General features: G+C 48.8%; 2 protein-coding genes across 7 annotated transcripts; one reads left to right on the forward strand and one right to left on the reverse strand.

The window, feature by feature from the left end:
• Positions 1–224: 224 nt before the first annotated feature.
• Positions 225–11286, forward strand: Doa (CDC like kinase darkener of apricot). The gene is made up of 9 exons (XM_078177368.1): positions 225–3077; positions 5224–5302; positions 7210–7276; positions 7825–7938; positions 8343–8433; positions 8499–8669; positions 8968–9097; positions 9202–9452; positions 9601–11286. The coding sequence occupies exons 1-9, from the start codon at positions 1980–1982 to the stop codon at positions 9811–9813; spliced, it is 2214 nt and encodes a 737-aa protein (XP_078033494.1). The 5' UTR covers positions 225–1979; the 3' UTR covers positions 9814–11286.
• On the reverse strand, positions 11269–24831 carry Men (NADP-dependent malic enzyme). 6 transcript variants are annotated; one of them, XM_078177375.1, is made up of 8 exons: positions 24791–24831; positions 19875–20028; positions 13785–13943; positions 13347–13709; positions 12811–13122; positions 12234–12602; positions 11843–12137; positions 11269–11761 (listed from the first exon to the last, which is right to left on the reverse strand). In XM_078177375.1, the coding sequence occupies exons 2-8, from the start codon at positions 19980–19982 to the stop codon at positions 11646–11648; spliced, it is 1722 nt and encodes a 573-aa protein (XP_078033501.1). In that variant the 5' UTR covers positions 19983–20028; positions 24791–24831; the 3' UTR covers positions 11269–11645. The 6 variants fall into 6 exon arrangements, with proteins under 6 accessions (XP_078033501.1, XP_078033497.1, XP_078033496.1 ...); XM_078177371.1 differs by lacking the exon at positions 24791–24831 and adding an exon at positions 23620–23674; XM_078177370.1 differs by lacking the exon at positions 24791–24831 and adding an exon at positions 23403–23640.
• Positions 24832–25337: the final 506 nt, after the last annotated feature.

Below are 25337 nucleotides of genomic sequence, written 5' to 3' on the forward strand. Positions count from 1 at the left end.
AGACGCTGCTGCTGCTGCTGCTGCTGCCGCCGCCGCCGGTAACCTCGAGTCCTTTCAAAGTCGCCGAGTGTTTGCACCATCCAGCCCAGATGGTCTCCTCGATGCGTACGATTTTACATCGGAACTCGCGCGGTAATACGATCCAGGTTCCTGCGATCGGTCCTCTTTCGTCAGAATCGGATCCCAATCGCGCATCCTCGGTGTTGGAGAGCGACACACGATCCTCCTCGGAGCCCGCTCGCGCGGCCAGGAAATTTTGGCGGTGCCCCGTGGGCGAGCGGATCGCAAACTACGCCGTTATTTTCTAGACGACGCGGTATTTATACCCGATTCTCGAATTTGTGGGTATTGTGCGGACGATATCGGCGAATAAGCGCGACCTTGGGCCAGCCGAGCTTTATTAATAGTACGGGGGTCCTCGGACATCGGTGGGTCGACAACGTCGTTTCGAAACGAATCTCTTCCGGTCGCCTAAGATCTACGATCTTTCGCCCGGCGAGGATTCGACGATCATGCCGACCATGCGCGGAGTCGATGGACGATCGTCGTCCAAAGTCCCGGTCAGTCCGCTGCGCACGAAACGCTGGTGTAACATCCTCGGTGCCGCTCTGCGTCAAACTCCGATCGCGTTTAGATATCGGCGCGTTCTAATTATGCGATATGCCTCCGTCACCGTCGGATCGGAATCTCGTCGCGGGTACGCACACCACCGAACTCTCGTTGCTCTCGTTCGACCGATGGCCGGCGAACTGGCGATTTCGTAATTTCTATATGTGTCAAGGTGTGTGGGACCAGCGAGAACGCGTGGCGCGCGAACGCCGAGCGCTCTCGCAGGCTCACGCACACCCCGGACAGGAGACGCGCGAGTCCGCGAAGCGTTTCCGCGGGCCGGGCGAGCTTGCTCGTCGAATAGCGTTCCTTTCTTCCGGATCGGTGTGTTCGGTGTTTGGTTTTCGTTCTCCGTTCTCCGTTCTCCGTTCTCCGTGCACCAGGAAACACGCGACGTTGCCAAGCATCGGGTCCTCCGACCGAGTCGAACTTCACCGCGCTCTCCGAATAAGCGAGGGACAAATTTACGTAATACCGGCCCCCTCGGTCCGGTCTTTCTTCTTCTCTTTTCTCTCGATCCCGTCTCCGACCCCTCGCCTCCTGGCTTCTTCCTCTACTCCGCTACTGATCGCGAATCTCTCTCGGCACCGCAGAGAGAGAGAGAGAAAGAGAGAGAGAGATATAGAGGAGAACGCCGGTCCTCGCTGCTCACCACCGCTGCTCGGTATTTTTAGTGCGACGAGAGTATTTGGCGGGGCGCACCGACGTTTCGCCTTCTCCTCTCGTCGCCGCTTCGTGAACGGTCGACGTCGGCCGTCGTCTCCGTGACCGCCGTTGTGGTCGTAGTTTAGTGCCTCCGGTGGCGTCGTCCCTCTTGCGCGATCGACATGCTCGCACCTCCGTGGCGGTGATTATGCGACCAGCGGCAACACTTTGTCACGCCGCGTGACTCGGTGGATTTACACGCTTCGCAGCCCTCTTCTCTCTGTCTCCCTTGGTCATCTCTTCTGATACGCAACAACCCCGGATAATCTGTCAGCAGTCGGAGACCGCGTTCTCGGCAGACGACCTGGCGGGCCGACCTTGAGCTTCCCGGGGGACAAGGTGCTCCGTCCGCTTGGACTACCGATTCCAGCGGCCAGTCGCGCGAACGAACGAAAAACAAACGGGATCGAAAGGTAGCCGCGTGCTGAAAAACCATCGGTTATTTCGGTGGGACCGTTCGAGACGTTTCCAACTGCTTTTTCGCACTCTCTGCTCGAGAAAGAAAGAGAGAGAGAGAGAGGAAGGGAGGGAGAGAGAGAGAGCGAGAACGGTTGCGATTGCACCAGCAAATGTAGCTGCCGCGCCAGGTCGCTCCGAAGACTCCGTCGAACGTTGTCCCAGCAAGTTGGAAGATTTCGTAACGAGAGGATCGATACCGCGTCTCGATGTTCATCTTCGCGTCGCGCGACAACGTGTCGTCGACTCGTCAGGGCTCGGCGAGCCGGCGGAATCGCTATGCCCGGTCCTCGACAACCACCAGCGTCACGCAGATGCTGAGCGATTCCTGCTCGAGCCTGTTGCAACGGCTGACCACCAGGGTACGCGGCGCGTCCACCATAAACGACAACATGGTCGGCAAGTCCGTTACCATCTCAAGCAACGCCGGACACCGTTTAGGGGACGCGGATTACGCGACCTACTCGAGGAAGAAGCGGCACGGTTACGGCGACCGTAGTCACCTGGACTATAGGCGCACCCACGAGCGGGACCACAGCTACGTCCGCAGGGAGGACAGCCCTTTCGCGAGGGACGAGAAGACTTTGGAGCCCTCGGTGTCTCGCAGCGTGGTCAAGAGTCCCGTGAACGTGGTGCTTTCCGAGAAAGCCTACCCGTACGTCAAGTCCGCCCCCGCGAAAGAATTCAAGCGCGAAAAAACGCCGGCCTTCCAGCGAACGGACCGTGCCACCCTGCTGAACAGAGTGGAGTCCTATCGGAGATACGGCAGGCACAAGTCTGGCCACGCGGAGACCTGGACCCGCAAGGTCAGACCCTACCGGAACGGGAAGAGCGAGCAACTCGAGTCTGGCTCCGCGGCGCTCAGATTAGCCCGGCCAACGAAGGTTGACTCCTCGACGACCGCCGAGCGCAGGGACGCGAGAAACAAGGAGGCTGTGAATGCCGAGCCGGATCCCGATCCCGATCCCGACAAGACCCCGACCGGCAGCGTGGCCCACGACGCCGGCGTCGACGCGGTCCTGGCCATCGACGAGGACGATCCAGCGATCTCGGAGCGAGCCGCGAAACGCAAAGAGATCCAGAGCCTGATCCTCAAGTACGCCGCCATGGAGGAGACCTACGCTCAGCTGGCGGCCGGCGGCACCGTCAAAATGAAGCCAAGCACCACGGACATTATCGCCAACAAGTATTGGAAAAGCGGCTATCGAACCGAGCGAAAAGATGCGACGAAAGACACGGCCAAAGACGCGGCGAAGAACGCGTCGACGAGTATCGTTTGCGTCGCGGACGCGATTCAACACGCGATTGTAAGTTGTCGAGCCGCCCGCTGGCTTCTGTGGCCGCCGGGTCGCGGCGGCATTGTCCCGTTGTTGCTGATGCTGCTGACACCGCTGCTGATGTTGTTGCCCCAAACCCAGACCCTGCCCATTCCTCTCACCGCGTCATCGTTTGCGTTCGCTCGTGTCTTAACTATCCGTCTCCTCCTCCTCCTCCTCCTAACTATTACTACTACTACTACTACTATTACTACTACTACCACTACCACCGGCGTTGCACAGTCGTTCGTCCTTCGTGGATGCAACGAAGACGCAGTAACGATGCAGAACTGTGCACAGAGATCCAAGTTGCCGATTGGTCGCCGCGATGCTAGCTAAATAAGATCGCAATGCAAATTGATATCGCGTACGATAAATTGGGGGGAATAAAGAAAATTGGACCGATCGGCACCTTACGATCGTTGCGCGCAACACCATAAACGGTGTTTTAATAGACCTCGAGTATCCTTGCCGCGAGAGTTGTTGGGGACACCGGGGACCGGGGATGATGACTCGCGCACGAGTTATCTTATCGAGCCTCGCGCCTCTCGTTCGTCGACCACTCGATGCTGCCCGGGACCCAAGCATCATCCCTTCGCCCAGACTCGAAGCGAGGAATCGAAAGTCGAAGAGCGTGGCTGCTCGAGGATCTCCGGGCAGCACCCTGTTCTCGTCGACGACGATGCCGTCTAGATTCGTAGCCACTGTTAGAGAAAGCTGGACCGATGCGACCAAACGAGTATCGCAGCCCTGCCATGTTTCCTTTGCCGTCGCAACGCAAATTGGTTGAGATTTCGCGAGGATCGAGAACATGTCCGATCAGATCGCGTTTTTTGTTCGACACGATCGATAAGATAGGCTCAAAGCGTCGATCGGCACTGTCGCGGTGGCGACGGCTCGCGGAGATCGATCGTCGACGATCGATCCTCGCCGAGCTCCTCCCACCGGCGCAACCACGTAAGTACTCCAAAAGTTTCTGACAATGATCGATTAATTAACAATAATAGATAAAGTCCTCTCCGAGCGTGTTAGATAACAAATATAACGAGCACTCGAAAGAAGCTGTCCGACGACCATATTTCCTCGTTGTCCATTTTCCATCGACGAGTCGTTCGCGTTTCCTCTCTTGTACGCGTGCTTGTCGGGAACGCGTTACACGCTTCGCGGTTTTGATGATACGTTTCTCGACGATCTTTGAGAACGCACTCGAGTCTACGTGCTAGCGATCTTTCGAGAAAAGGAAAATCTCGGGACGGCTCCTTCGAGGCGGTTCGAAACCTAACTTTAACGTAAAGCACTAGAGCTTAGGAAAAATCTATAATACGATAAACGAGAATATTCGTGCATAAACGAAAAGTATACATACAGATATAAGAGGTAAATATATACATATATAATTTAGAGAGTTAAATAAAAAAAAAATAAGTAAAAATGAAAAATGTTCGCTTTGTGCCGATGGTAAATTCGTAACCGCAACTTTCTGACTTGGCAAACCATTTTGCCCTCTCCCCTTTCTCTCTGATTGTTGGGTTACCATCTCCGTTGTAATGGAATGGAATTGGATATGGCACACGGATTGGTCACTATGGTCGACTGGGCGCTCGGATCGGGTGGTTCTCGATGATGACCGATGACGATGATGTTGATCCCCCTACTTCCTCCCCACCGACACACTCGTACGTTCGTCCGTGCTTACACACGTCCTCTACCGCGTGTTACACGGGTCTCCGCCCTCGTGGTGGTGGTGGTGGTGGTGGTGGATGACGGTGTGTGGCAATCGGTTGACGCGACGGCCCTGGATGTGGACCCCAATGTCTGCGACAACTCTGCATCTGCATCTGCAACTGCGACGACGACGACGACGACGACCACCGTCTGCCGATGGATCTCACCTGCGTGGACGCATCTTCGCATTGAACCCGCTCGCACGACCTCTGGCCCTACACTACCTGGCGATGAATCGACGACGACACCACGCCGGTTCCGGGACCGTTTCCTACTGCCTCTGGTTCGGTTCTCCATCACGATACCGAAACACGGATGCTATGATCCGGACACCAAACGGTGCCGTCTACACCGATTGGGTTCTCTGTCTTGGCACGCGCCGCTGATACCGATTCCGCCGGCCCATACGTAGAGCCCACGACCGCCCTCCGTCGAGGACGACGAAGACGGCCACCTTGTTTACCAATCCGGCGACATCCTGGCAAATAGATGTTCGTGAATACGTGAATACACTCATTGTAGTAGATTTAAGCAAGCCTCAGATCGATTGATCGGTCGATCGATCGGACGGTTACCTACGGTATCTGCCCATAGTCTCTCTTTGTCTCTCGATCTCCTTCCCTCCGGTTCTGTCTGTCTCTCTAGCTCTCTCACTCTCTCTCTCTCTATCTATATTTCTTGCTCTTTCTCCATCTTTGTTATCATTTTGTCGAGTTCTCTGCCCAGTTTTGTTTCGTTTCCAATTTTCTAGTGTAGAAATATGGGTCACGCATCAACTGGCAAGCAAAATTTCTGAGATCCTAGACTCGGTAAATTTTTTTAATCAGTTCGACGCGAATAATTTGTTTCTAGTTTGTTCGATGGTAACGGTACGAAGAAATTAGGCTACGCAGTGACCAAAGAAAACAATTTCTATCAACATTCGAGCGATACAGTGCCCCGAATGGACGCAGGCATTAGGAATTCTTGCTCCCCTTCGTTGAAACGCGTCTTCTTTTATACAACTCTGTTTTCCTCTGCTACGGCTCGTGTTTTCTTTCCGCTTGATTCATGGGCGCTTAATCATGCGAACGATTACACACTGCTGCGCCCTGTTCGAACGAAAGCTTACGCCGTAGAAGAGAGCGTTTCCTTCGGCCCGAGAGACTCCATGCAGGCCATTCAAATTCTATTCGCTTTTCTCGCAAGCAACGAAACGCGCGCGCGTTACGTTCGAATAAAATTTTAACGCACTCGGCGCCGATCGCTTTCTTTGGAATTTAAAAGGAAACCGAACGGACGAATTTCCCTTCGCTCCAGAGACGCGTTTCAACAGAGATTTCATTGATTGCGCTGTTTAAATTTGTAACTTTCTTCCGCAGTCTCTCACAGGGGACTCGTTCAACCGACGCGAATGTGTTAACTCGGATGTCTATTCTCAAAGATAGAACTGGAAGGAATGTGATCGCCTCGCGTTCAGATTCGGCGGTATACACGGTTTCAAAAAATCTCGAAACACAATCCAGACACTTGAAATCGATAATGGCCCTCTCTCGCGTTTCTCTCGAGCCCGAAACAGGCGGCTGCTCCCGAATAAAAAACCACGTCGGTTCGAGTATTTAGCGAAATCGAATCGGACCCGTGTCGTATCTGTACTCGAGGAAAAGCCTGTCGCCGCGAGATCGCCGAGGGCGAAGTAGGACCACGGAGAGATAGGGAAACGAAGGAAGGAGATCAAGAGAGATAAAGAGAAACTACGCTTGCGCTATCTCCTCGAGACGTCTTCTTCGGGATGACGTGTTCTTCCTGTCTCTTTAAATAGGCGCGCGAGGACATCCGACATTCACTCTCATTGTCCCGATGAACAGTTTCTTCGGAATTTAGAGATTTCGTTGTCCGACCGATTCTCGTTTCGTTGAAAAAGACGACGACGACGACGCGTAACTTCTAAATCACGATGCATCGGGTAGAACCGGACCGACAGTCAATGTCCTGTCCTCAGCTGCCGTTTTACGGTTAGGGTACCTCGGCCTTTAGGAGAACAGCAGTTTCGATCGATATCAAGCTCTATGATACCGTTTTTTTTCACTTTATCATACATCCGTTCACGACGTTACGGTGTACCGTATGAATCGGCCGAACGTCCGCGCCGGAAGCGCGTTCGCGTTGCTCCCGACCGGCTGGCCAGTCCCCCGGAGACGAGCGATCGTCGGGTCTTTCGAATCGACCGAATACCCGAGGTTCGCCATCGACGTCGTTGTCGAAGGATATTATTATTCTCGGCGGTATCGAGGACGATGCGCGCTAGGCGTCGTCGTCGTCCTCGAATCCCCCGGCGGAGCAACGCGGTCGTCGACACCCTTCCGTGGACGCTAGGTCTTCTTTCTGCCGGCCGCTCATCTATCTTTTTACATTGCAGATAAAGTACTGGCCACCCTAGGAGAGGGTACTTTTGGAAAAGTTGTCAAGGTTAAGGACTTGCAAATGTAAGTGGCAGCTCACGTAACTACTACGTAGGTAACCTACACCTTCGGGTTTCTGCGTCTATGCTCGCTCTGTCCATCCCCGACAACCCTTTCTCCCTTCCTCCCTTCCTTCCTTCCTTCCTTCTTTCCTTTCTGCCTGCCTATACCGTCCACGCTCCCTCCGAGACCGACGAGGAGCGAGCGGTTCATCCGAAAGGTGCGTGGCGCGACTCTCGAGTCACAGCACGCGCTCAGAAATAGCTGTGGCCGCACTGTCACAAAATGACGCGCAAGTAGTCGCAATAATAGGATGGCCTTGCACTTTGTTTTACACGGGCCGCGGTCGTCTCATCCTCCCGAGGAGCGGCCGAGAGCTTCGCGAAACTCTGCTCGCTTGCCCGCGAGACGCTTCGTTTTTCCAACCCCGATACCGTTTGCTGTTTATTGAAACCGACCGAACGATTCTAGCGTCGCGGCTCGCGCTGCTGCGACGAGGAATCGCTTCGGACCCGTCCTGGACCTGACACACCACCCATAGTCGTCTAATTAAAGTACAATGACGTTTTCAGGGATCACGTGATGGCTCTGAAAATTATCAAGAACGTAGACAAGTATAGGGAAGCCGCGAAGCTCGAAATAAACGCCTTAGAGATAATTTCGAACAAGGATCAGGACAACCAGCAGTTAGTATCTCTTCAGGGATGGTCCTTGACGCGCTGGTGAAAAGTATTCCGGACGCGACAACGCTCGAGTTGCCGGTCAACCGGTCGCCGAACGTTTCCTTGAACCAACTTTCCGTGATTGTATTTAAAGAAGGACGCAACGATGAAACAAGTCGCGAAACGCGTCGTTCGTTTACATGCCAGTATTTTACGATGCCAACGAGTGAATGAGGGTCGAGCGTAGCTCCGCGTGTCGCATCGCGGTACGACTCGCTGTATTAGTTGGTAGGAAGGCGGGCTATTCTCGACGTTACCGTAAATAAATAGCTGCCGTTGCAGCGCAACGACGCCGATCGGAATACTTTTCCCCAGAAACACCGTTTACATGCTTTGGCACGTCGTACTCAATGTTTTGCTACTTTCAGTCTATGTGTAAAGATGCTCGACTGGTTCAAGTATCACGGGCACATGTGCATAGCCTTCGAGATGCTTGGACTTAGTGTATTTGATTTCTTGGTATGTATATTGTGCACCGACTGGATCGAGTGTCACCGATACTAACGGTGAAACCTTCGTTGCAGAGAGACAACAGTTATCAGCCCTATCCATTGGAGCACGTCAGGCACATCGGTTACCAGCTTTGCTACGCCGTCAAATTCCTCCACGATAACAAGCTGACGCACACCGACTTGAAACCGGAGAACATACTATTCGTAGACTCCGATTATGACATTATACACCAGAGCAAAAGGGTGAGAGAGAGAGAGAGAAAGATATTGGTACTTTTAAATAGGACAGAAAATGATTTTCCATCTCGTTTTTGAGATCTCAAGGTCGACGATATGCATCGAAATAGCTATAGAAAATTAAAACGAGTCGTGCAATTCTGCGGAATAGTTTGTGAATCACGGAGAGAAAACGCGAGATCTCCTTGAGATCTCAAAATATGCCGACGACTTCCTGTCGCATCGAAAACACGATGCAACTTCGTGGCATTATTTGTTCGCTTATCGACAAAAGTGCTCATATCAAGTTATTTCTATTTTGAAGCGAAAGATTATCAGACGCGTGAAACGGACAGACATCAGGCTGATCGATTTCGGTAGCGCCACGTTCGACCAAGAACACCACAGCACGATCGTCAGTACGAGACATTACAGAGCGCCCGAAGTAATTTTAGGTAAGGCGAGAGAACCGGTACGATGAAATCATCGCGCCAGAGCCAGGGGCGGAGGAGGAGGAGGAGGATGGCGCACGCTAAACTCGGTACTTTTATTTCTGTAGAATTAGGTTGGTCCCAGCCTTGCGACGTTTGGTCGATCGGCTGCATCCTTTTCGAACTGCACCTGGGTATTACTTTATTCCAAACACACGACAACCGCGAGCACTTAGCAATGATGGAGCGTATACTTGGCCCGATTCCACATCGCATGGCCCGCAAGACTAAGACCAAGTATTTCTACCACGGTAAATTGGATTGGGAGGAGAAAAGTTCCGCCGGTAGATACGTCCGTGACAATTGCAAGCCTTTGCTCGTGAGTAATCAACGACGCGGCCTCGTCGTCGTCGTCGCGCGTTCGCAGTCAAAAAAGATAGCGCTTGCGTATCGACGAGTATGCGATTGCTATTCGCTTTGACTGGGGCGTAAATGTAACTTTCCTTACAATCTTTCCTTATCCGTAGCGTTGCATGCCGTCGGATGACGAGGAACACCGGCAGCTGTTCAATCTCATCCAGAAGATGCTAGAGTACGAGCCATCCCAGAGGATAGTCCTGAAGGACGCTCTGGCGCATCCGTTCTTCGATGCTCTACCAGCACACCAGAGATTACCGGACCCCCGAGCAGCTGGGGACTCCCAGCAACCACACGAACGATCGCACTCTCTCTCCCGATGAAGCTAGGAAAGGGACCGACTTCCCCACTGGACAGACACTCCATTGTCGACAACACTGCTACTGCTTTACGTCACTGTTCTGGAATCATTGTCGAGTCTGACGAAACTGTATTTATCTCCCGAGAATGTGATTCGATGACGTCGGTCGTGACTCGCACGATAATCGTTTGGCAATCGAGAAATTGAGAAAAACCGTGCGAAATCTTTGTGCACGCGAGAGGAAATTCTTTTTGGATAACGGGTTCCGACAATCCGATTGTCAATCGTAAATATCCAGAAGAAATTTGTTCAATCGACGCAACGTGAAATAAAAAAAAAAGCAGTAGTGAAAATGGTGCTGTGGAACTCGGACTCGATTGAGAATACGTTTGTACAACGGATCGATCGTTGATGCATCATCGTTCTCGTTTCCGTTGGCAGGCAACCGAATGAGGGTAGATAGCTAAATTACTGACGAGATCCCTGTGACTGGCGCGAATCGACCAGTGTGTCTGCTCAGTGTAGCGTAACAGAGTCCCAATCCGATTGTGTAAACATTTTTCTAAAGAAAACGCTCCTTCTGTACATTTTATTCTTTAATTTTATTACGATGTTACGATGCAACAAAGTTTGGCGTAAAGAAAGGTCACAGTTTATACTCTTGTTTGTTATAGATTGATGACCACGACGTGTTTAGTAGTAAGAATCAGATTAGTGGTAAGCCAAGTAAATATACGCGTATGTGTTGAGATAATTAAAATAACGACGGGAGAGGAACAGAGAGATTGTGTTATGTGGGTGTGTGCGTGTGTGTGTGTCTGTGTGGGAGTGCGCAGGTGTTTGAGAACGAAGTCTTTTAAGGAATGCCAATTCATCATAGTTGAAGGAGATCAGGAAAACGGATAAATGTTGCAACGGTTTCGGAAAACGGCAAGACAAGCATTTTCGAAAATACCGTTCGAGATATGTTTTATTCTTTCCCCGCGTCGAAACGACGCGGAGAAGTCGCGCGTCTTTCTTGTTCGGCCCATTTGTGAATATTTTGTTAAATTGTCCCGTGTTGTTGCGGACAATCATGTGTGCTTTATGGTTTCAATCCAGTCTTGCGAAAATTGAAAGGAAGGTGGAACGATTTTCATTACTTTTGCCGGATGTCTACGATTAATTTATATGCGTGTACCGCATATCTGATCTATTTTTTTTCTTCTGGAAAAGTACGGCGTTTTTGTACGAAGAGTAAAGAACCTGTGCTTCTTTTTTGTTCAATCGAGGTGTGATGAACAATAAGAAAATCGTATGGAATCTTGAGATGAATAACGAGGCTTCAGCGCTCATGCTCGCCTGTATTGCTGTTTAATTCTTGTACACACGACGTGACCGAAGTTCAAAGGATAATCCCGCTGCTCGCATAAAGATGGAAATTATGTCATAAGCACCGGAAAAGAAACTGCTGTCTCGAGTAGCAATAAAAACACACTTCTTTCAAATAATTATACGAACTTTTTTTTATTATTTCAACCAGTTGATCCAAGCTTCATCCCAATAATAATTTAACGCGATCGACGATTCGCACGAAAACACTGATACTAGTTTTAGTATGCAACACTCACGCAACATATATCCTCTCATACACACGCGCACGGAACTCGTTGGTCGGCTACACACGATCCTGCTCAACAGGTTATCTTTCGCAAAGTAATGCCGAATGGAAAAAGAAAATGTTGTGTGGAACACATGTCACGCGACATGCGAGTATTCAACATATTTGGATTTTACCGGAAGCGATACGTAACAGTCCAAAGACTTATAATTATCGGCATATCGTTCTCATAATTAAAACCGTAACCCTGACAATTACTGTTGTGGCCAAGCGTATACCGGGGGTACAGACGGTTTGTAACACGTGTTGTACAGTTGCGCCTTGATGAATTCCTCCAGGTCTTTGGGCTCGGGATGAACCGACGCAAGCTCTGCAAATGGAAATACACGCAATGAAAACGTTCGGAATCATTTTACGCGTAACCGAAGAAAAATTCATAAAATTCTCTTACTGTTCTCGTAGGCGTATTTCGCAACCTCCACAGCTATCGTCAACGAACACTTTTGAATGTCCTGCAACGGTGGATACAAGTTTCCAGAGTCCAAATCTTCTTGCGAGACAATGTCGGCCAACTTTCTAGCAGACACTAGGAACACTTGTTCGGGAATTGTGCGCATACCAACGCAGATAACTCCCAACGCAACTCCGGGAAAGATGTAGCTGTTGTTCCCTTGGCCGGGGTTGAAAGTCTTGCCCTCGTAGGTCACTGGAGGGAAAGGCGATCCACTGGCAAATATGCATTTTCCCTGAAAGTTTGCAAGTTTATATCGGACAATCGGAAACGCGGGCTCTTCGGTTCGGATAGCCTCGATCGGCGAAACTTGGAAGACACGCGTGTTTACCTTCGTAGCAACGTACGCTTCTTCGGCGGTACATTCTGCTTTGCTGGTCGGATTGCTAAGGGCGAAAATGACTGGTCTGTCGTTGTTCTTTCCCATTTCTTCCAGGATTTCGGTCGTGAAAGCACCGCCCACTGCAGCAGCGCCAATGAGAACCGTAGGTTTAGCTGTCTTCACCACTTCCAACAACGTGTCGATTGGCGCATCGCTACGCGCAAAGTGCATCTTATGTTCGGTTAGCCCACCACTCGGACGGTTCTTCACGATCAATCCTTTCGAGTCTACCATCCATATCTTGCTCTTGGCTTGCTCTTCGGTGACGCCTTCGTCCATCATCGCCATCGCGCACAGCCACGCGATGCCTAACGATGCCTGTTGAACAGTCACCATTAGTATTAGTTACTAGTATTCTTACATTTTGGGTACTGTCGATACTACACTGTCTAACGACGTTACAACTATTAATTTGAACACGTAAGAAATATTAATTGAACGCTTTTCGATTCTAAAAGTCAACTCGGCCTAATAGCATTTCGTGATATATTGTTTGTACAAGGAGAAATCTCTAAAGACGGTATACCTCCCCGGCACCCTGGAAAACGATCGTGTTCTCCGACAGTTTGGTGCCTGTGACGCGAAGGGACGCCAACAAACCGGCGACAGCGACGGAAGCAGTTCCTTGGATGTCGTCGTTGAAAGTGCAGTAGTGATCACGGTACTTGGACAGTAATCTGAACGCATTGGCATTGCCAAAATCCTCGAATTGAATCAAAGTATTTTGGCCATATCGTTTGACCACTGCGCTCATGAACTCGTCCAGGAAGTCGTTGTACTCCTGACCAGTGACACGTTTATGTCTGTGACCAATGTAGAGCGGGTCGTCCAACAATAGCTGAAAGACAGGATATACCAATTTGAAATAACGTTCTCTTCGAAATGTTTAGTTACGATAGAATCTCGGCCGACTACCGCCGATAGAACAACAACAATCTATGCGGTGGATCAAACGATTCCGTAGCCGCAACCGCGTTTATACAACGTAATCGAAGCTGATTGATTACGAGTCTATCCGACGACGGTGAATTAACCTTGACGCGTGAAGGAAACGTGACTCACCTGAGTATTCGTTCCGACATCCAAAGTGATGGGAAGACACTGATTAGGCTTGATGCCAGCCAACGCAGTGTAGAGGGACAGTTTGCCAATGGGGATCCCCATGCCATACGCCCCCAAATCACCCAAACCAAGTATTCGTTCTCCGTCCGTAACAACGATAGCGCGCACATCGTGTTCGGGCCAATTCTTCAAAACGTCGTACACGTGTCCCTTGTCGTGGATGCTGATGAACAAACCGCGGGGTCTGCGGTAGATCAAACCAAACTTTTGACAAGCTAGGCCCACCGTGGGAGTGTATACCAGAGGCATCATTTTGGCTACATCGTCTCCTAGCAAACGGTAGAACAGTTTCTCGTTTCTATCCTGTAGAATGTTTTTCTCGTTAACGTTTGCGTTCCAATGTGACAATTGTAAAGCGCGCTCACGGATGTTACTTACGAGTAGACCTATCAGATAGATGTACTTGGAAAGATCGTCGGGATAACGATCGAGGTTCAGACGGCACAACTCCAATTGTTCGTCCTGAGTTTTCACGACGGCTGGCAAGAGACCGTGTATACCCAGAGTTTGCCTCTCCTCGATGGTAAATGCCATCCCCTGAAACAATCGAGAATTTTTCCTCGTTTCGGAAAACAACGACTCGTAATTTCGTTCACGACACCGTTTATTTTCTTCTAATTGTTCCAACATGCGCAAGTAACAAGTCCGATTATAATTTCTATAATTTCACTCTCGGTTATTCCGAGGTTTTACCCACCCATACACCTGTACGCGCATGTACGATATGCAAAGTCATCATTCGAACGATTACGAAACCGATGAGCGTATAAGGTTTTTAGGATATCCCGATACTATGACCTTGACCGACATCACGTTGCCCGACGAGCAAACGGGTCAACGAGGAATTTCTTGCGAGCAGCGGCGAGTGAACGGCGATCAGCTGTTCCTCGACTCGAGTTTACGTCACGAACGGGTTACATCTGGGTTGGAATTTATTCAACGATTGCGCGAACACCAGATTTCGCCTTTGAGAATTTTTCAAACGATTTCGGATTTCCGGATGCGAATACGAATGCGAAATGCAAGTATTATATGGCAACCAATGTATTATAACATTGTCCAACATGAAACAATGTTATCTCGGATGCACGGTGTTTGATCGGCATGGAATTAACCGAATTTTTCTCTTAGATTATCCAATGTTTAACGATCTCGGCGAATCCACGGGGAAACGGGAGTGTAATAAGTATGAAGGACAAAGAACTGCGCTGCTGTTCGCGGGGATTAACGACGAGTGCCCCCGGGCGGAGTTGTATCAGCACACATACCCACGCGATCCGCGTTCAATTTAGTCAGAGACCCATTTGCCGATTGCGAATCGTGCCGACGTGCTCCGAGCACTTGAATCGGCGAGGGCACTTCAATACATCCCATAAATCACATTCGCCGACGATAACTAACGCATAGCGGGCCTGCAGATTATAGTCGGCAGATAGCAGATTCAAAACACTCCATTATTCCGAGCTATCTTCTGGTTTACGACGAACGAGCTGTCTTTGCACAATTCTTCTCGTATTCATTGTACATTTTGATAACAACTTTTCGCCTTATCGCCTTCGCCGTTCGCGTATTTTTAGCCACGATCGAAACTCCATTTTTCCGTCAAGTTCGGGTGAAACGAGCGTTACAGCAGCCCGTCAAAATATAAGTGCAACATTCGACCGTATCGTTCGTATTTGAAACATAATAGGTAGCATCGCCGCCACGTTCGGCTTCCGCATCGGTCGGCCGTGAGATCCCGACGGTATACCAATATCGGATATATTTCCATCTACCTTGCCAATTCGACTCAAAGCCTATCTCGCACACGGCCACCGGCGATATCGATGTCATTTTAAAAAATAGAAGTTACTCATATACCGTCCGCGTTGTCGAACATAGATTATGTAATGGCTTCTATCGATTTTCCGTCATCGAAACCAACGAATTTGTCATTGCGATAAGCGGCGGTAGCAAAAAGCACGTTCGCGATCGAACGGTAACACTGTTCGCGCCGCCATTTTTTACGAAGATAGAAAATAATTTATCGAACGATTCGGAACAACGCACGCGATGACAAATGTGACTCGTTCGTCGGGCGAAGAATATACATACGATCCATCGACTATATTATAAGCCGAGGTCGCAGATCGATCGTTGACGAATCATTTTTGAACCGCGTTAGACGGACGCGCCGAAAGAATTATGTAAATACATATGTAGATCGTGCGAAAACGGAGTTCATCGGTTAATCGAGCCGTCCGACACCATCGATAACGTCCTCGTCGTCGTCTGCATCGTTTCCTATCGCGGTGAATGCGATGACCTTTCGCGCCGGCCAGGCGCACTTTTTCGCGTCATTCGGATTATTATTATTTGGCTTTTTCTCGAAAACACAGATTTCAAACATTTGCAACGAGTTCGATGACTCGCGATTATCTTATCTCGTCTGTCGAAGACTTTGTAAGAAACAAAAACAAATAGAAAAAATGCGAGGCACGGTACAGCACAGCATTTGCGCGTCAACCTTTACGCGAACGTTGCAGAAAATCTTTGAGCATCGTATATTTCCAGCATGTGAACCCACATTGCTTCGACCTTCGTACTATGATGATGTTATTAACGTTGCATTTACAACTATTCGCTGGAGAATTTGCAAAGGTAAACGGACGTGTTTGGAAAGCCGCTTACGACAAATGTGGAACCGCTTGTAGCAGCAACGTGGAAACAAATTAGTTTGTCACGTGCAAAGTGGCCGACGGTAGATGATTACAACTAATAATTAGAATGGAATTGAACTCTTTCCGATTTTCTTACAAGATGACGTTTTCAACGATTCCGAGTATGTATGTCCGACGAAAGAAGCAACACCGCTTCTTGCGAGATACTCCACTGGCCAATGTACTCTTTTGTGAGCGACGGGGACCAGTTGAAAAGGTCAAAGCACCCGTCGAAAGTAGTACTTTTCCACCGACAGCGTGTCACTGGGGACTCAGTCTGGGGTCGTCGACGACGATGACGATGCTAACGAATTGGATGGACCCATCGCCGACACCAGCGATTCGCATTCGTTCGACGCAGCAGGCATAAACGAAGAATCGCGTCTCTTGGGCCAAATTATATTTTCGTAAATCCGAACGCTTCTTCGACGTCCTATGAGAAATTAAGCGACACACGGTTGGAAAAGTTTTCGAGACCGAGTTGTCAATGCCATCGCAAGATACCGCAGCAAAAATCGTGCGATGCAGGATCGATTCGCGTATCGCAGAGGAGATAGCGCGTTGTTGCGGTCGAGGAACGGAAAACGGAAAACGGAAAAAATAACAGAGTCGATTGCCGACGCTGGAATCTCTGCCAGCGACGCTGTGACATAACGACGTATCCACTTTCCTCTCGAAGTTTATCGTCGCGGTGACACTCGGATCGAATTGAATTGCCATGCACGCGTTATCGTAACAACCGAATTATCTTTCGATCGCTTTTGTTCTCGAAAACTTCCACGCCTCGGGGGCACGTTGGAATTATTCGTATTATGCGTATCCTGTTATCCGGCCAAACGTGCATTGAAATTTTAGAACAATTAAGTTTTCTATTGAAACTCGAAACGATAGCGATCGAATTTTTCAGACAAAACCAGTTGATCCCTACCCCAACCATTCTCCGACTCCATGGGTCTCTAACCTTTCGTAGCTCACTGCCCCCTCTCCAAACTCTCCGTTGTTTGGCACTCCCTCTGCCAAATAGATCTCAACCATCGAACTTTCCAAACGTAATTCGCGCAAACTTTCAATCTTGAAATTACACTGCGGACTCTTGTTGTCTCGTTGCTGCAACAACTGGGCCAGAAGCAAGAATATTCTTCCTCTCCTTGAATAATGATACCATCGTTTATCGAAGGCCTTTCCGCGCATCCCCCTACGTTCGACATTCATCTATGTCGAAAGTAAACACGTATCCGTTTTAAAAGAAATATGTACTACCAAAGCCGAACCGAACGTGAGAAGGTGCTGCGACGGGTTCGAAGGCTACTCCGCCATCGAAAGAAAAAGGTGCATGTGCGTCGCGGTCGGGGTGCAGCGCGGCCGAGAAGAAAAGAGAGCAAAGGAATACCCTTCCATCCAGAGCGAGCAACGGTTCCGGAACGCGTGTCGTTCTGTGCAAGTCCGGCACAAGGTCCCACCAATCCGTGTCCATCATCGATGGTTCCTTTCAACGTTCGAGCTCCGGTCCCGTCCCGTCCCGGGTCCCATGTCAAACAATCGGTCGTGGAAACGGTTGCCAGGGACCTCGAGTCCCAGCGATCGCGACCCTTCGTCTACCAACGCGGATCAATACGCAACCCCGGGAGTTCTTCGGCGCAAAGTAAGACACTGAAACGACCTCCTGCAAGAATCGGCAAGGTTCCCTGCCGCGTACGCGTCGCCGCTTCGCCCAACAATCGCGGTCGCCAGCTTTTCGTACATCGACGAATCTTAATTTAATTCTCAATACATATTTCTTTGGAAACAAATCCATCTTCCACACCCATTTAGAAAACTGAAACTATAAAAAGTAAAAGTTTTGGAACCTCGACGCAACGACTCTCTCTCTCTCTCTTCGAGCCCATCGCTTTACAATTTCTTCGAACATTTATATTCGTATTTCTAAACGCAAAATCTACATGTTGCCGGTCCTACGGCAAGCAGCGCGTCGCGAGCTGCCGCCTTCCAATAGCAAACATTACGATACTATTTATTTTCGTCGAGAATTGCACAGGCGGATGCGCGTAACGCGATTAGCTCACATTGTGACGCGACTATACATTGTAGTGCAGTGGTCGGATTTACGAGGTCGAGGGAATTGGTTCGTACCACGATCACGTATTCGGATCTATTTGTTTGGTCACGCGATTGTGACAGGATGCGTCTTTCGCCCGGTCAGTGGTGCAGATAAGTCGCTGAGATGAAACTATCCAATCCTAGAGCTCGCGTTCGAGTACCGAGTATCGAGTACCGATAAAGCATCCAGCGATATTCGCAACGAGAAGATACGAGCACGACGCGACGATACGAGAGAACACATAAGTGTTGCTCGGTTGAACAAATCGCGATCGACGAACAATGAGACAGTTTATGCTGGCAATTAGGAAGCGTGCGCTTCGAGGAAACGCGGCGCGTGCCACCGTACGCGTTGCTCGTCAAATTCCACAGTGATTTCGCAATCGATATCGAGTGGTTCCACGTGGAGCATTCGGTAGACGGTTTGCGGAGTCATCGAGAAAATCAGGTCCGAGGTCTGACTGCAAATTATAATGAACCACGTGTCGCGTCCCGTCGCGTCGCGTCGCGTCGCGGAACAAAAGAGCTGCAAAAATTGCGCTACTCTATATTATACGGAGAGTAGAAAACTTAGTTTGAAGAAATTCATTTCAGATTCGACGGATGCTAGATAAGTAGGACGCATAATGTGCCTCGAATAACTATTAATTTCGTTGAACGCGTCACCGATTATACATATCACTGACGCAAAAGTAGCACCTGCATATAAAATCGAATAAAGTTACGCGATCTGCCGAAAGTCGATCGCGATAATTTAGTCCGGTACTCGCTGTACGAGGGTGGCCGAACGACGCGTTTACACCGCATAGGTATGTAGTTGTGCGTTTGACAATTGCGATTCTCTAGGAATACGCGCAGAACATTTGGAGAAAATACCGCGTTACCGCGCGCTCCTTTTTCCTTAAACTTGAACCATCGATTGTACGTGGCTAGCTAGCGTGTGCTAGCCAGAAGCGAGGCGAGCGTAGCGGTACTCGAGCTACTCCGTATCCACTTATTTCGTCACGTTTGGCCGTGACGCGCGTTGCGGCTGATTCCATTCGTTAAACTCCTGTCCCCGAGAAAGTGAATTTCCCGGAATCCCGGTGACTACGTGACCGATCGAACGAGCCACAATTATCGCGCACGATCTACTATGTTCCCATCGAGTTCGATTCGCTCGGAATAATTCGTACACAATTGTACGCGATTTCGTGGATCTTAGAAAAAAAATTCAAACGCTATACTGCATATATTATTTATTGGATAATCGTTGAAAATAATAGACGTCGCGTGTCTTATAGTGGAAGCGTCACTTAGTTGTGCGAAACGCGATTCATTTAAATACGAATCTCGCGCTGCAAAACGCGCACCGGACGGTGGAGAATTTCCATCGATTTCCATGGGAAAGTCTACGTTTCGCCGGCCAAGTTGCCAACGACGTGACAGCGGACAATCGATCCGTCATAATTTCCGCGACGACTCGAGCTGTCATCGTTTATTATTGAAAATAATTTCATTTGGTTCGAAACGTCGCTGCGAATCTACGAACGAGAAAGAATCCGACAGAAGCAGAGACGAAGAGGACGATAACCGAGCACGAAACACGACATTGTTAGACGACGAACTGTCAAAACTGCGGCCGCGACCGGCGTGCCACTGAAAGACGAAAGGCGAGTAAAGCTGGGCGTACCTTGTTCAATTGAGGGTTCTTGAGATGATCCATGCCGCGTATCATGCCGGCGCACAAGGCGTCGCCGTTTCCTCGGCTGCCAAGCTGATCCCTCTCGAGACTCGACATGCTCGAAGATTTCCCGTTGCAGACTGACTGACTACTGACGAAGATCCTGCAAACGACGGGCACCGTTTAAGCCTGACGGGGAAAAATGTCGGTACGGCAGAACGGAACGTGGCGGTGTCCGCGTCGTGACTGTCGGCCGAAGGTGAGGTTAGGGGCGCGGGGTGTTGCGTCGTCGTCGTCGTCGTCGCCTATCAAACGCATGAAGCAACAGCGAACTTTGTCTTTCCTTTATTCGGCGAGATTCGAATGGCAACTCGGCTCGCGGAGGCGGCTCGCGAATTGATAAACCGATAGGACAATTAATATTTTACATAACGGATGCCTCCGTCGGTGGGGCGACCGATCGATGACTCGTCGCGCGGGGATGTTTGCGCGCTCTGCCGAATCGTACGTTGCGATTACCAGCGCGAAACAATCGGCCTTATCTTCGTTTGCCTGAAAACAATTTTTTATCGCTGTCGGAGACGATGGCGCGAACCGCGTTTGTTACGCTACTGGCTGGCTGGCTGGCTGCGATTACGGTGCAAGTGCAAGCGCGAGCGCGCAGTCGCGCGCCGTCGCCCGTCGCTACCCGTCGCAACTCGTCGCAACACATCGGACGACTAATACATATTTCATCCGATCATGAATGAATAAAGCATCCGTGCACGTACACGCGTGGCCGATAGTGAGAATTTTGTAGAGCCGGTCGCCGACGCTGCAACATTGATTTTGCCTGAAACGATATCGATCGGAGAGAACGAGCCCCATCTTACAAATTTCCGAAGAACGGAGTTATAGTTCGAGTTTGAGCGACTTGGAACGCGAACCTTTATTTCTATCTAAAGAATATACGATAAACGATACTTTTGCCGCCGTTCGGTTGTTCGAAAAGACGTTTCGCGTCGGCTAGTAGAATTTCTCTAGGCTACTTTGTTCGTACCGTGGAGCCGAGGGAGGGGGTTAATTAATTCGAAAGAGATTGTTCGTATCGTATCGCAAGTTCGAAGAAACAAACAGCAGACAGCCCGTCTGCTGCAGATTAACGGAAGCTTTACCGACCGAGATAAAACATGTTTTCACCGCTTGTATTTTGACGACGATAATCTGTTTGGAAGTCTTACCGCGATCGAAGTCGACCAAGTTGGCTGACTCGAGGCCGTGACCGCGCGGTTATATACGATTCGCGTGTTCCTTCGGTTACGTAGATATTATTATTCCGAAAGAATTGCCGACGTATTGCTTCGTGTTTAATTAAATCGCTCGCTGCAGGTAATTCGCCGGTTTACCTGGGGCGCAGTTGGTCGCACAACAAGGTGCGAGGTTCAAGGTCTTCCCTAGCAGAACGAAACTGACTCGAGCGACGGAAAGCCGAAACGGATTGATGGCCGAACCGCTTCAGGAAACGTCTCGAGGACATGATCGCGATTTTGTCGAGTAACGTCGCTCGGCCGATACGACATCGCTCGATAAACTGTTGCCACCATCGTTCCAAACCGAGTTTAACAACGCGAGATTACTCTGTTACGGTTACGTCATGCCGATAAGTCACTAGATACGCGTTCACGTGGTATCAGGCGTGCAACATCGAACGAACTCGCACCACCAGACAATTTGACACTTTTCGGACCAGAAGAGTCCTAAAAGACGTTGTCGCTGCGTCGATACTCGTTCTCGGAAGAATTCGAAACCACCTACTATGAATTATGGTACGAAATAATATATGTAGAAGGGATACCAACGTTGGAGCTATAAAACGGTCGATGTACGCTATACCTGAGACACTACTACCTTCTACGTTCTTTAGTTTTCTTTCGAAGAAAGAAAGTATCTTGCAACGATGTCGACGTTATCAGCAGTCGTTGTGCAACATACGTTTACGGATTTACATAGCGCTCGAACGATATTAATATTAACGCCGAGCGTCCCTTATTAAATTTCATGATACACGTTCGATGTAGAAAAAACTACGATAATGTAATCGTGAGACTTTTTAACGATTTCACCGTCCACCGAGCAAAACTTTAAACTTTTTCTCTTCGCGCGTGTCGTACGATGGTACACAGATCACAGGTCAGTAACCTGTTATCATCGTATGATCATTGCTGGAAATAAACACGGCGGCGTCGCGAAATTTCCACCGAGCTGGCAAATGCGTCGAATGCTGTCTGCCGCCTGCTAACCGATAACTGCTGACACCGGCCCGAAACGAAAGAGAACGCGAACATTTTCGCGGTTCAAGGTGAACGCGAAACGCTTTCTTAACAAACGATTCTTTATTTCTGCTTCCTGTTCGCGCACAACCAACAGGAAACGGAAGCTATTTCACGGAGGTTAGATAATACGAGTCATTGCGCGTTTCTCAGTATTTTGTTCGCACGTATACGCGCGACTGTCGCAAAATGAGATCGTAAAGTATACGCGTTCGATATTTGATTTCGGTGCACGGTATGGAGAGGGTACGCGTTTATAATTTCAAATTTGACGCGCTACGCGCATTTTATTTGGCGCGAATCAACTATAGGTATACCTCGTTTCGGCGCATTGGAATTCTCTTCGGTATAGTAGATTGCGACAATGAAACGATAAGGGACATATGAAAGAGTGCGACTTCTGACGGTCCCAAAATTTTATAACGTTTCCTACTCAAATATCGAGTATTCGAATGGAATTGTAGTTTTTCGTTTCATCGAGAAATGTTGCATAATTCTCAGTTATCAACGAAACTATCGTTTTACTCGATCGCAAATAAATTGCACTGTCCAATTTGCAGACACTAGAAAATGGGAATATTAAAGTTTCCCCTATTAACTGATCTATCTGTTACGACACAACGCAAACGTTCCGTGAAATGCAGCAAGCAGCGAATGCTACGATTGCGCAAAGTCGACGGTTTACAAAATAAGAAGCAACGAGAATACGATTATTCCTTTAAATGGTTTTGCGCGTTGTTTACTCGAGAGCCCGAGGTGCGCGAAATGAATTCGGTAATCACCGAGTTAAGCAAAGTGCAACAGTTCGCGGTATCTTTGTTTCGTCGAAAGTGTCGGAGACGAAAACGACTCGGAGAAAAGGAAAGGAACAACGTTGTACAGTAAATTTTTTTCCAATCGTTCCTCGGCTTCTAAACGAGAATGAACAATTTGGGCACGAGAAGGTACCCTCCTCCTTTTTCAAGATGTCCATTTTTGTTTACAAGATGAAGCCGAATTGGAAAGGATTTCGTGAAATCATCTGCGGTGAGATAAGAATATTTGCAGGTAATAGAATCTGTAGGTTCGATTCGTTTCAAAGTCGGTTCCATAGTCGGAAATGCTCGAACATCGATGCGAGAAATCGAACGTGCGTCGACCAATGTCCATGCTTAGTTCACCGAAGCAAAGTTCGAACAAAGCCTGAAGAAGGTGCACCGCGTTACTAATTTAGAAGTTCGCCACTTACAACTTGCGAGTTCGTTGTTTGTTACAGATATCCTTTGACTGCGGGCTACCCATTGCGAGCGAAATAAGTGTAGTCGAACGAGAAAACTCCTGAGAAACTTTAGTTCATAATTGAATGGAAACTACAGGACCCGATTTCGGGGAAGCGATGCAGCACACTGTGTCGCGCACGGAGACGAAACAATACAGATACCCCGTGGTTCGGTATATGTACGTACATATAAATCGATCCTTCCGATCGCGAGCAGATCGCAAACCTGACTGAGGCGCGCACGAACCAACCAAAGAATACGTACCGCTGCCAGTTTAACGAAACACCGTGCTGGTAGAAATCGGCCTTAAGGCCGACGTTTTTGGGGCAGAAAGCGATTTCGATCTCAAGGAAAAAGCCGTGTAATTGTGCAATAAAACGGCCCGCTATGAAAAGTGAACGTTACGATTCGGCTCCATAAATAAATCACCGGTGTTTCCATCCATCTATCTCTCTGTTTCCAGCACCGTCAAGTTCAATTGAGCCAAGCAGTTTCGCGTTAACGAGACGAGACCAGACGAGACGACACGAGACGTCTTAATTGATGAGCGTCTTTTGGCTTGTTACGGATTCGCAATTCACTGACCAGCAGACAAAATTCTACTTATCTGGATGTGCGAAGAATATCATTTTGGAATCATACAGCCGATAGAAAGCGTCGAATTCTGATACCTGGAGTTGAAACTACCACCCGCTGCGAACGCTTTCCTCTTTTTTAACATACAATTGCTTCGGAATGGACGATTCGCCTAAAATTGAAACACCCGAGACATCATTAGCGAAACAACTGAGAACTGCTTGATAGATCTCCTAGTTGGCTGCCGTAGCTGTCGGTAAAATGATTTAATAATTTCGTTTGGGATTGTAGGAAACGATTATTTAGATTTCCTTAGTAGAACGCGATAATTGAACATTATCTATCGATGGGTGGTGTTAGCCATCGGTGAAGAAACGTATCGTGTTTTACCGTTTCCAAAGCATACGTATCTAGCGAAATAGGTGCGGGCGAAGGAGGGTTCGTTCACCTCTCGACGGCGATGTTTTCATCCCCCGTAATCGGGAAACTAATAGAAAAGATATCCGATATTCCCATAGAGGTCGCGCGAGTCTAACTTCGAGGGAATAAAACGGAGTATCGTTATCGGGTAATGCTCGTTAATAGAATGATTCGGTGGATTACTATGGCGCGTGCGAAGGTCGTCATCGGGCGTTTAACGACACGCTTATCGAATGATACTATACAGACATTTCGCGCACGATTCGTCGACTACGAATGTTTACACCGAAAGAGGTAATGCGAAGCTTGATTAACTTTTCGGAACTGCGATATCGAGCTGTACGGTTCAATTGTAACTCACTCTCTTCCGAAACTTCCAGCGATCCGCGTCCTGCTCGAGATTCCCGGACATCCGAGTCTACCGAGGAATACAATGTTTAAGATTCGCGTGATTACTACCGAATTGGCGACTTACTTTGCGCAATCCATCGTTAGAATTTTCTAAACGACGCGACAGCGTCAAAGATACGACATTAGCTATCAATGTTTTGTTTTCGTGATTTTAAATGACGGTGTACTACCCTAGTCGTATACTGATTGGAATAACTATATAATAATAATAATAATAATAACAATAACAATAACAACAACAACTCGTAAAATAAAATTGCAAAATTTTTCAAAATTATATTTTTCAATTAGAATACTTTTTACGCTGCTTTAACTTGTTCGAGCAACGTGTGACCTTAAACGAACGAACGGTTATGGATTCGAATGTAATTCATTGGACTCGTTTACCTTTTAGAAATGCCAACTAGTTACCAGTATACATTTAATGGTAGCACTGGCACCGGTACACCGAGCAGTCGGTCGGCTCTTTTTTCTAGGAACTTTAAACAGTTCCTGCA

The sequence above is a fragment of the Augochlora pura genome, chromosome 3, assembly GCF_028453695.1.
Source record: "Augochlora pura isolate Apur16 chromosome 3, APUR_v2.2.1, whole genome shotgun sequence".
Lineage (NCBI taxonomy): Eukaryota > Metazoa > Arthropoda > Insecta > Hymenoptera > Halictidae > Augochlora > Augochlora pura.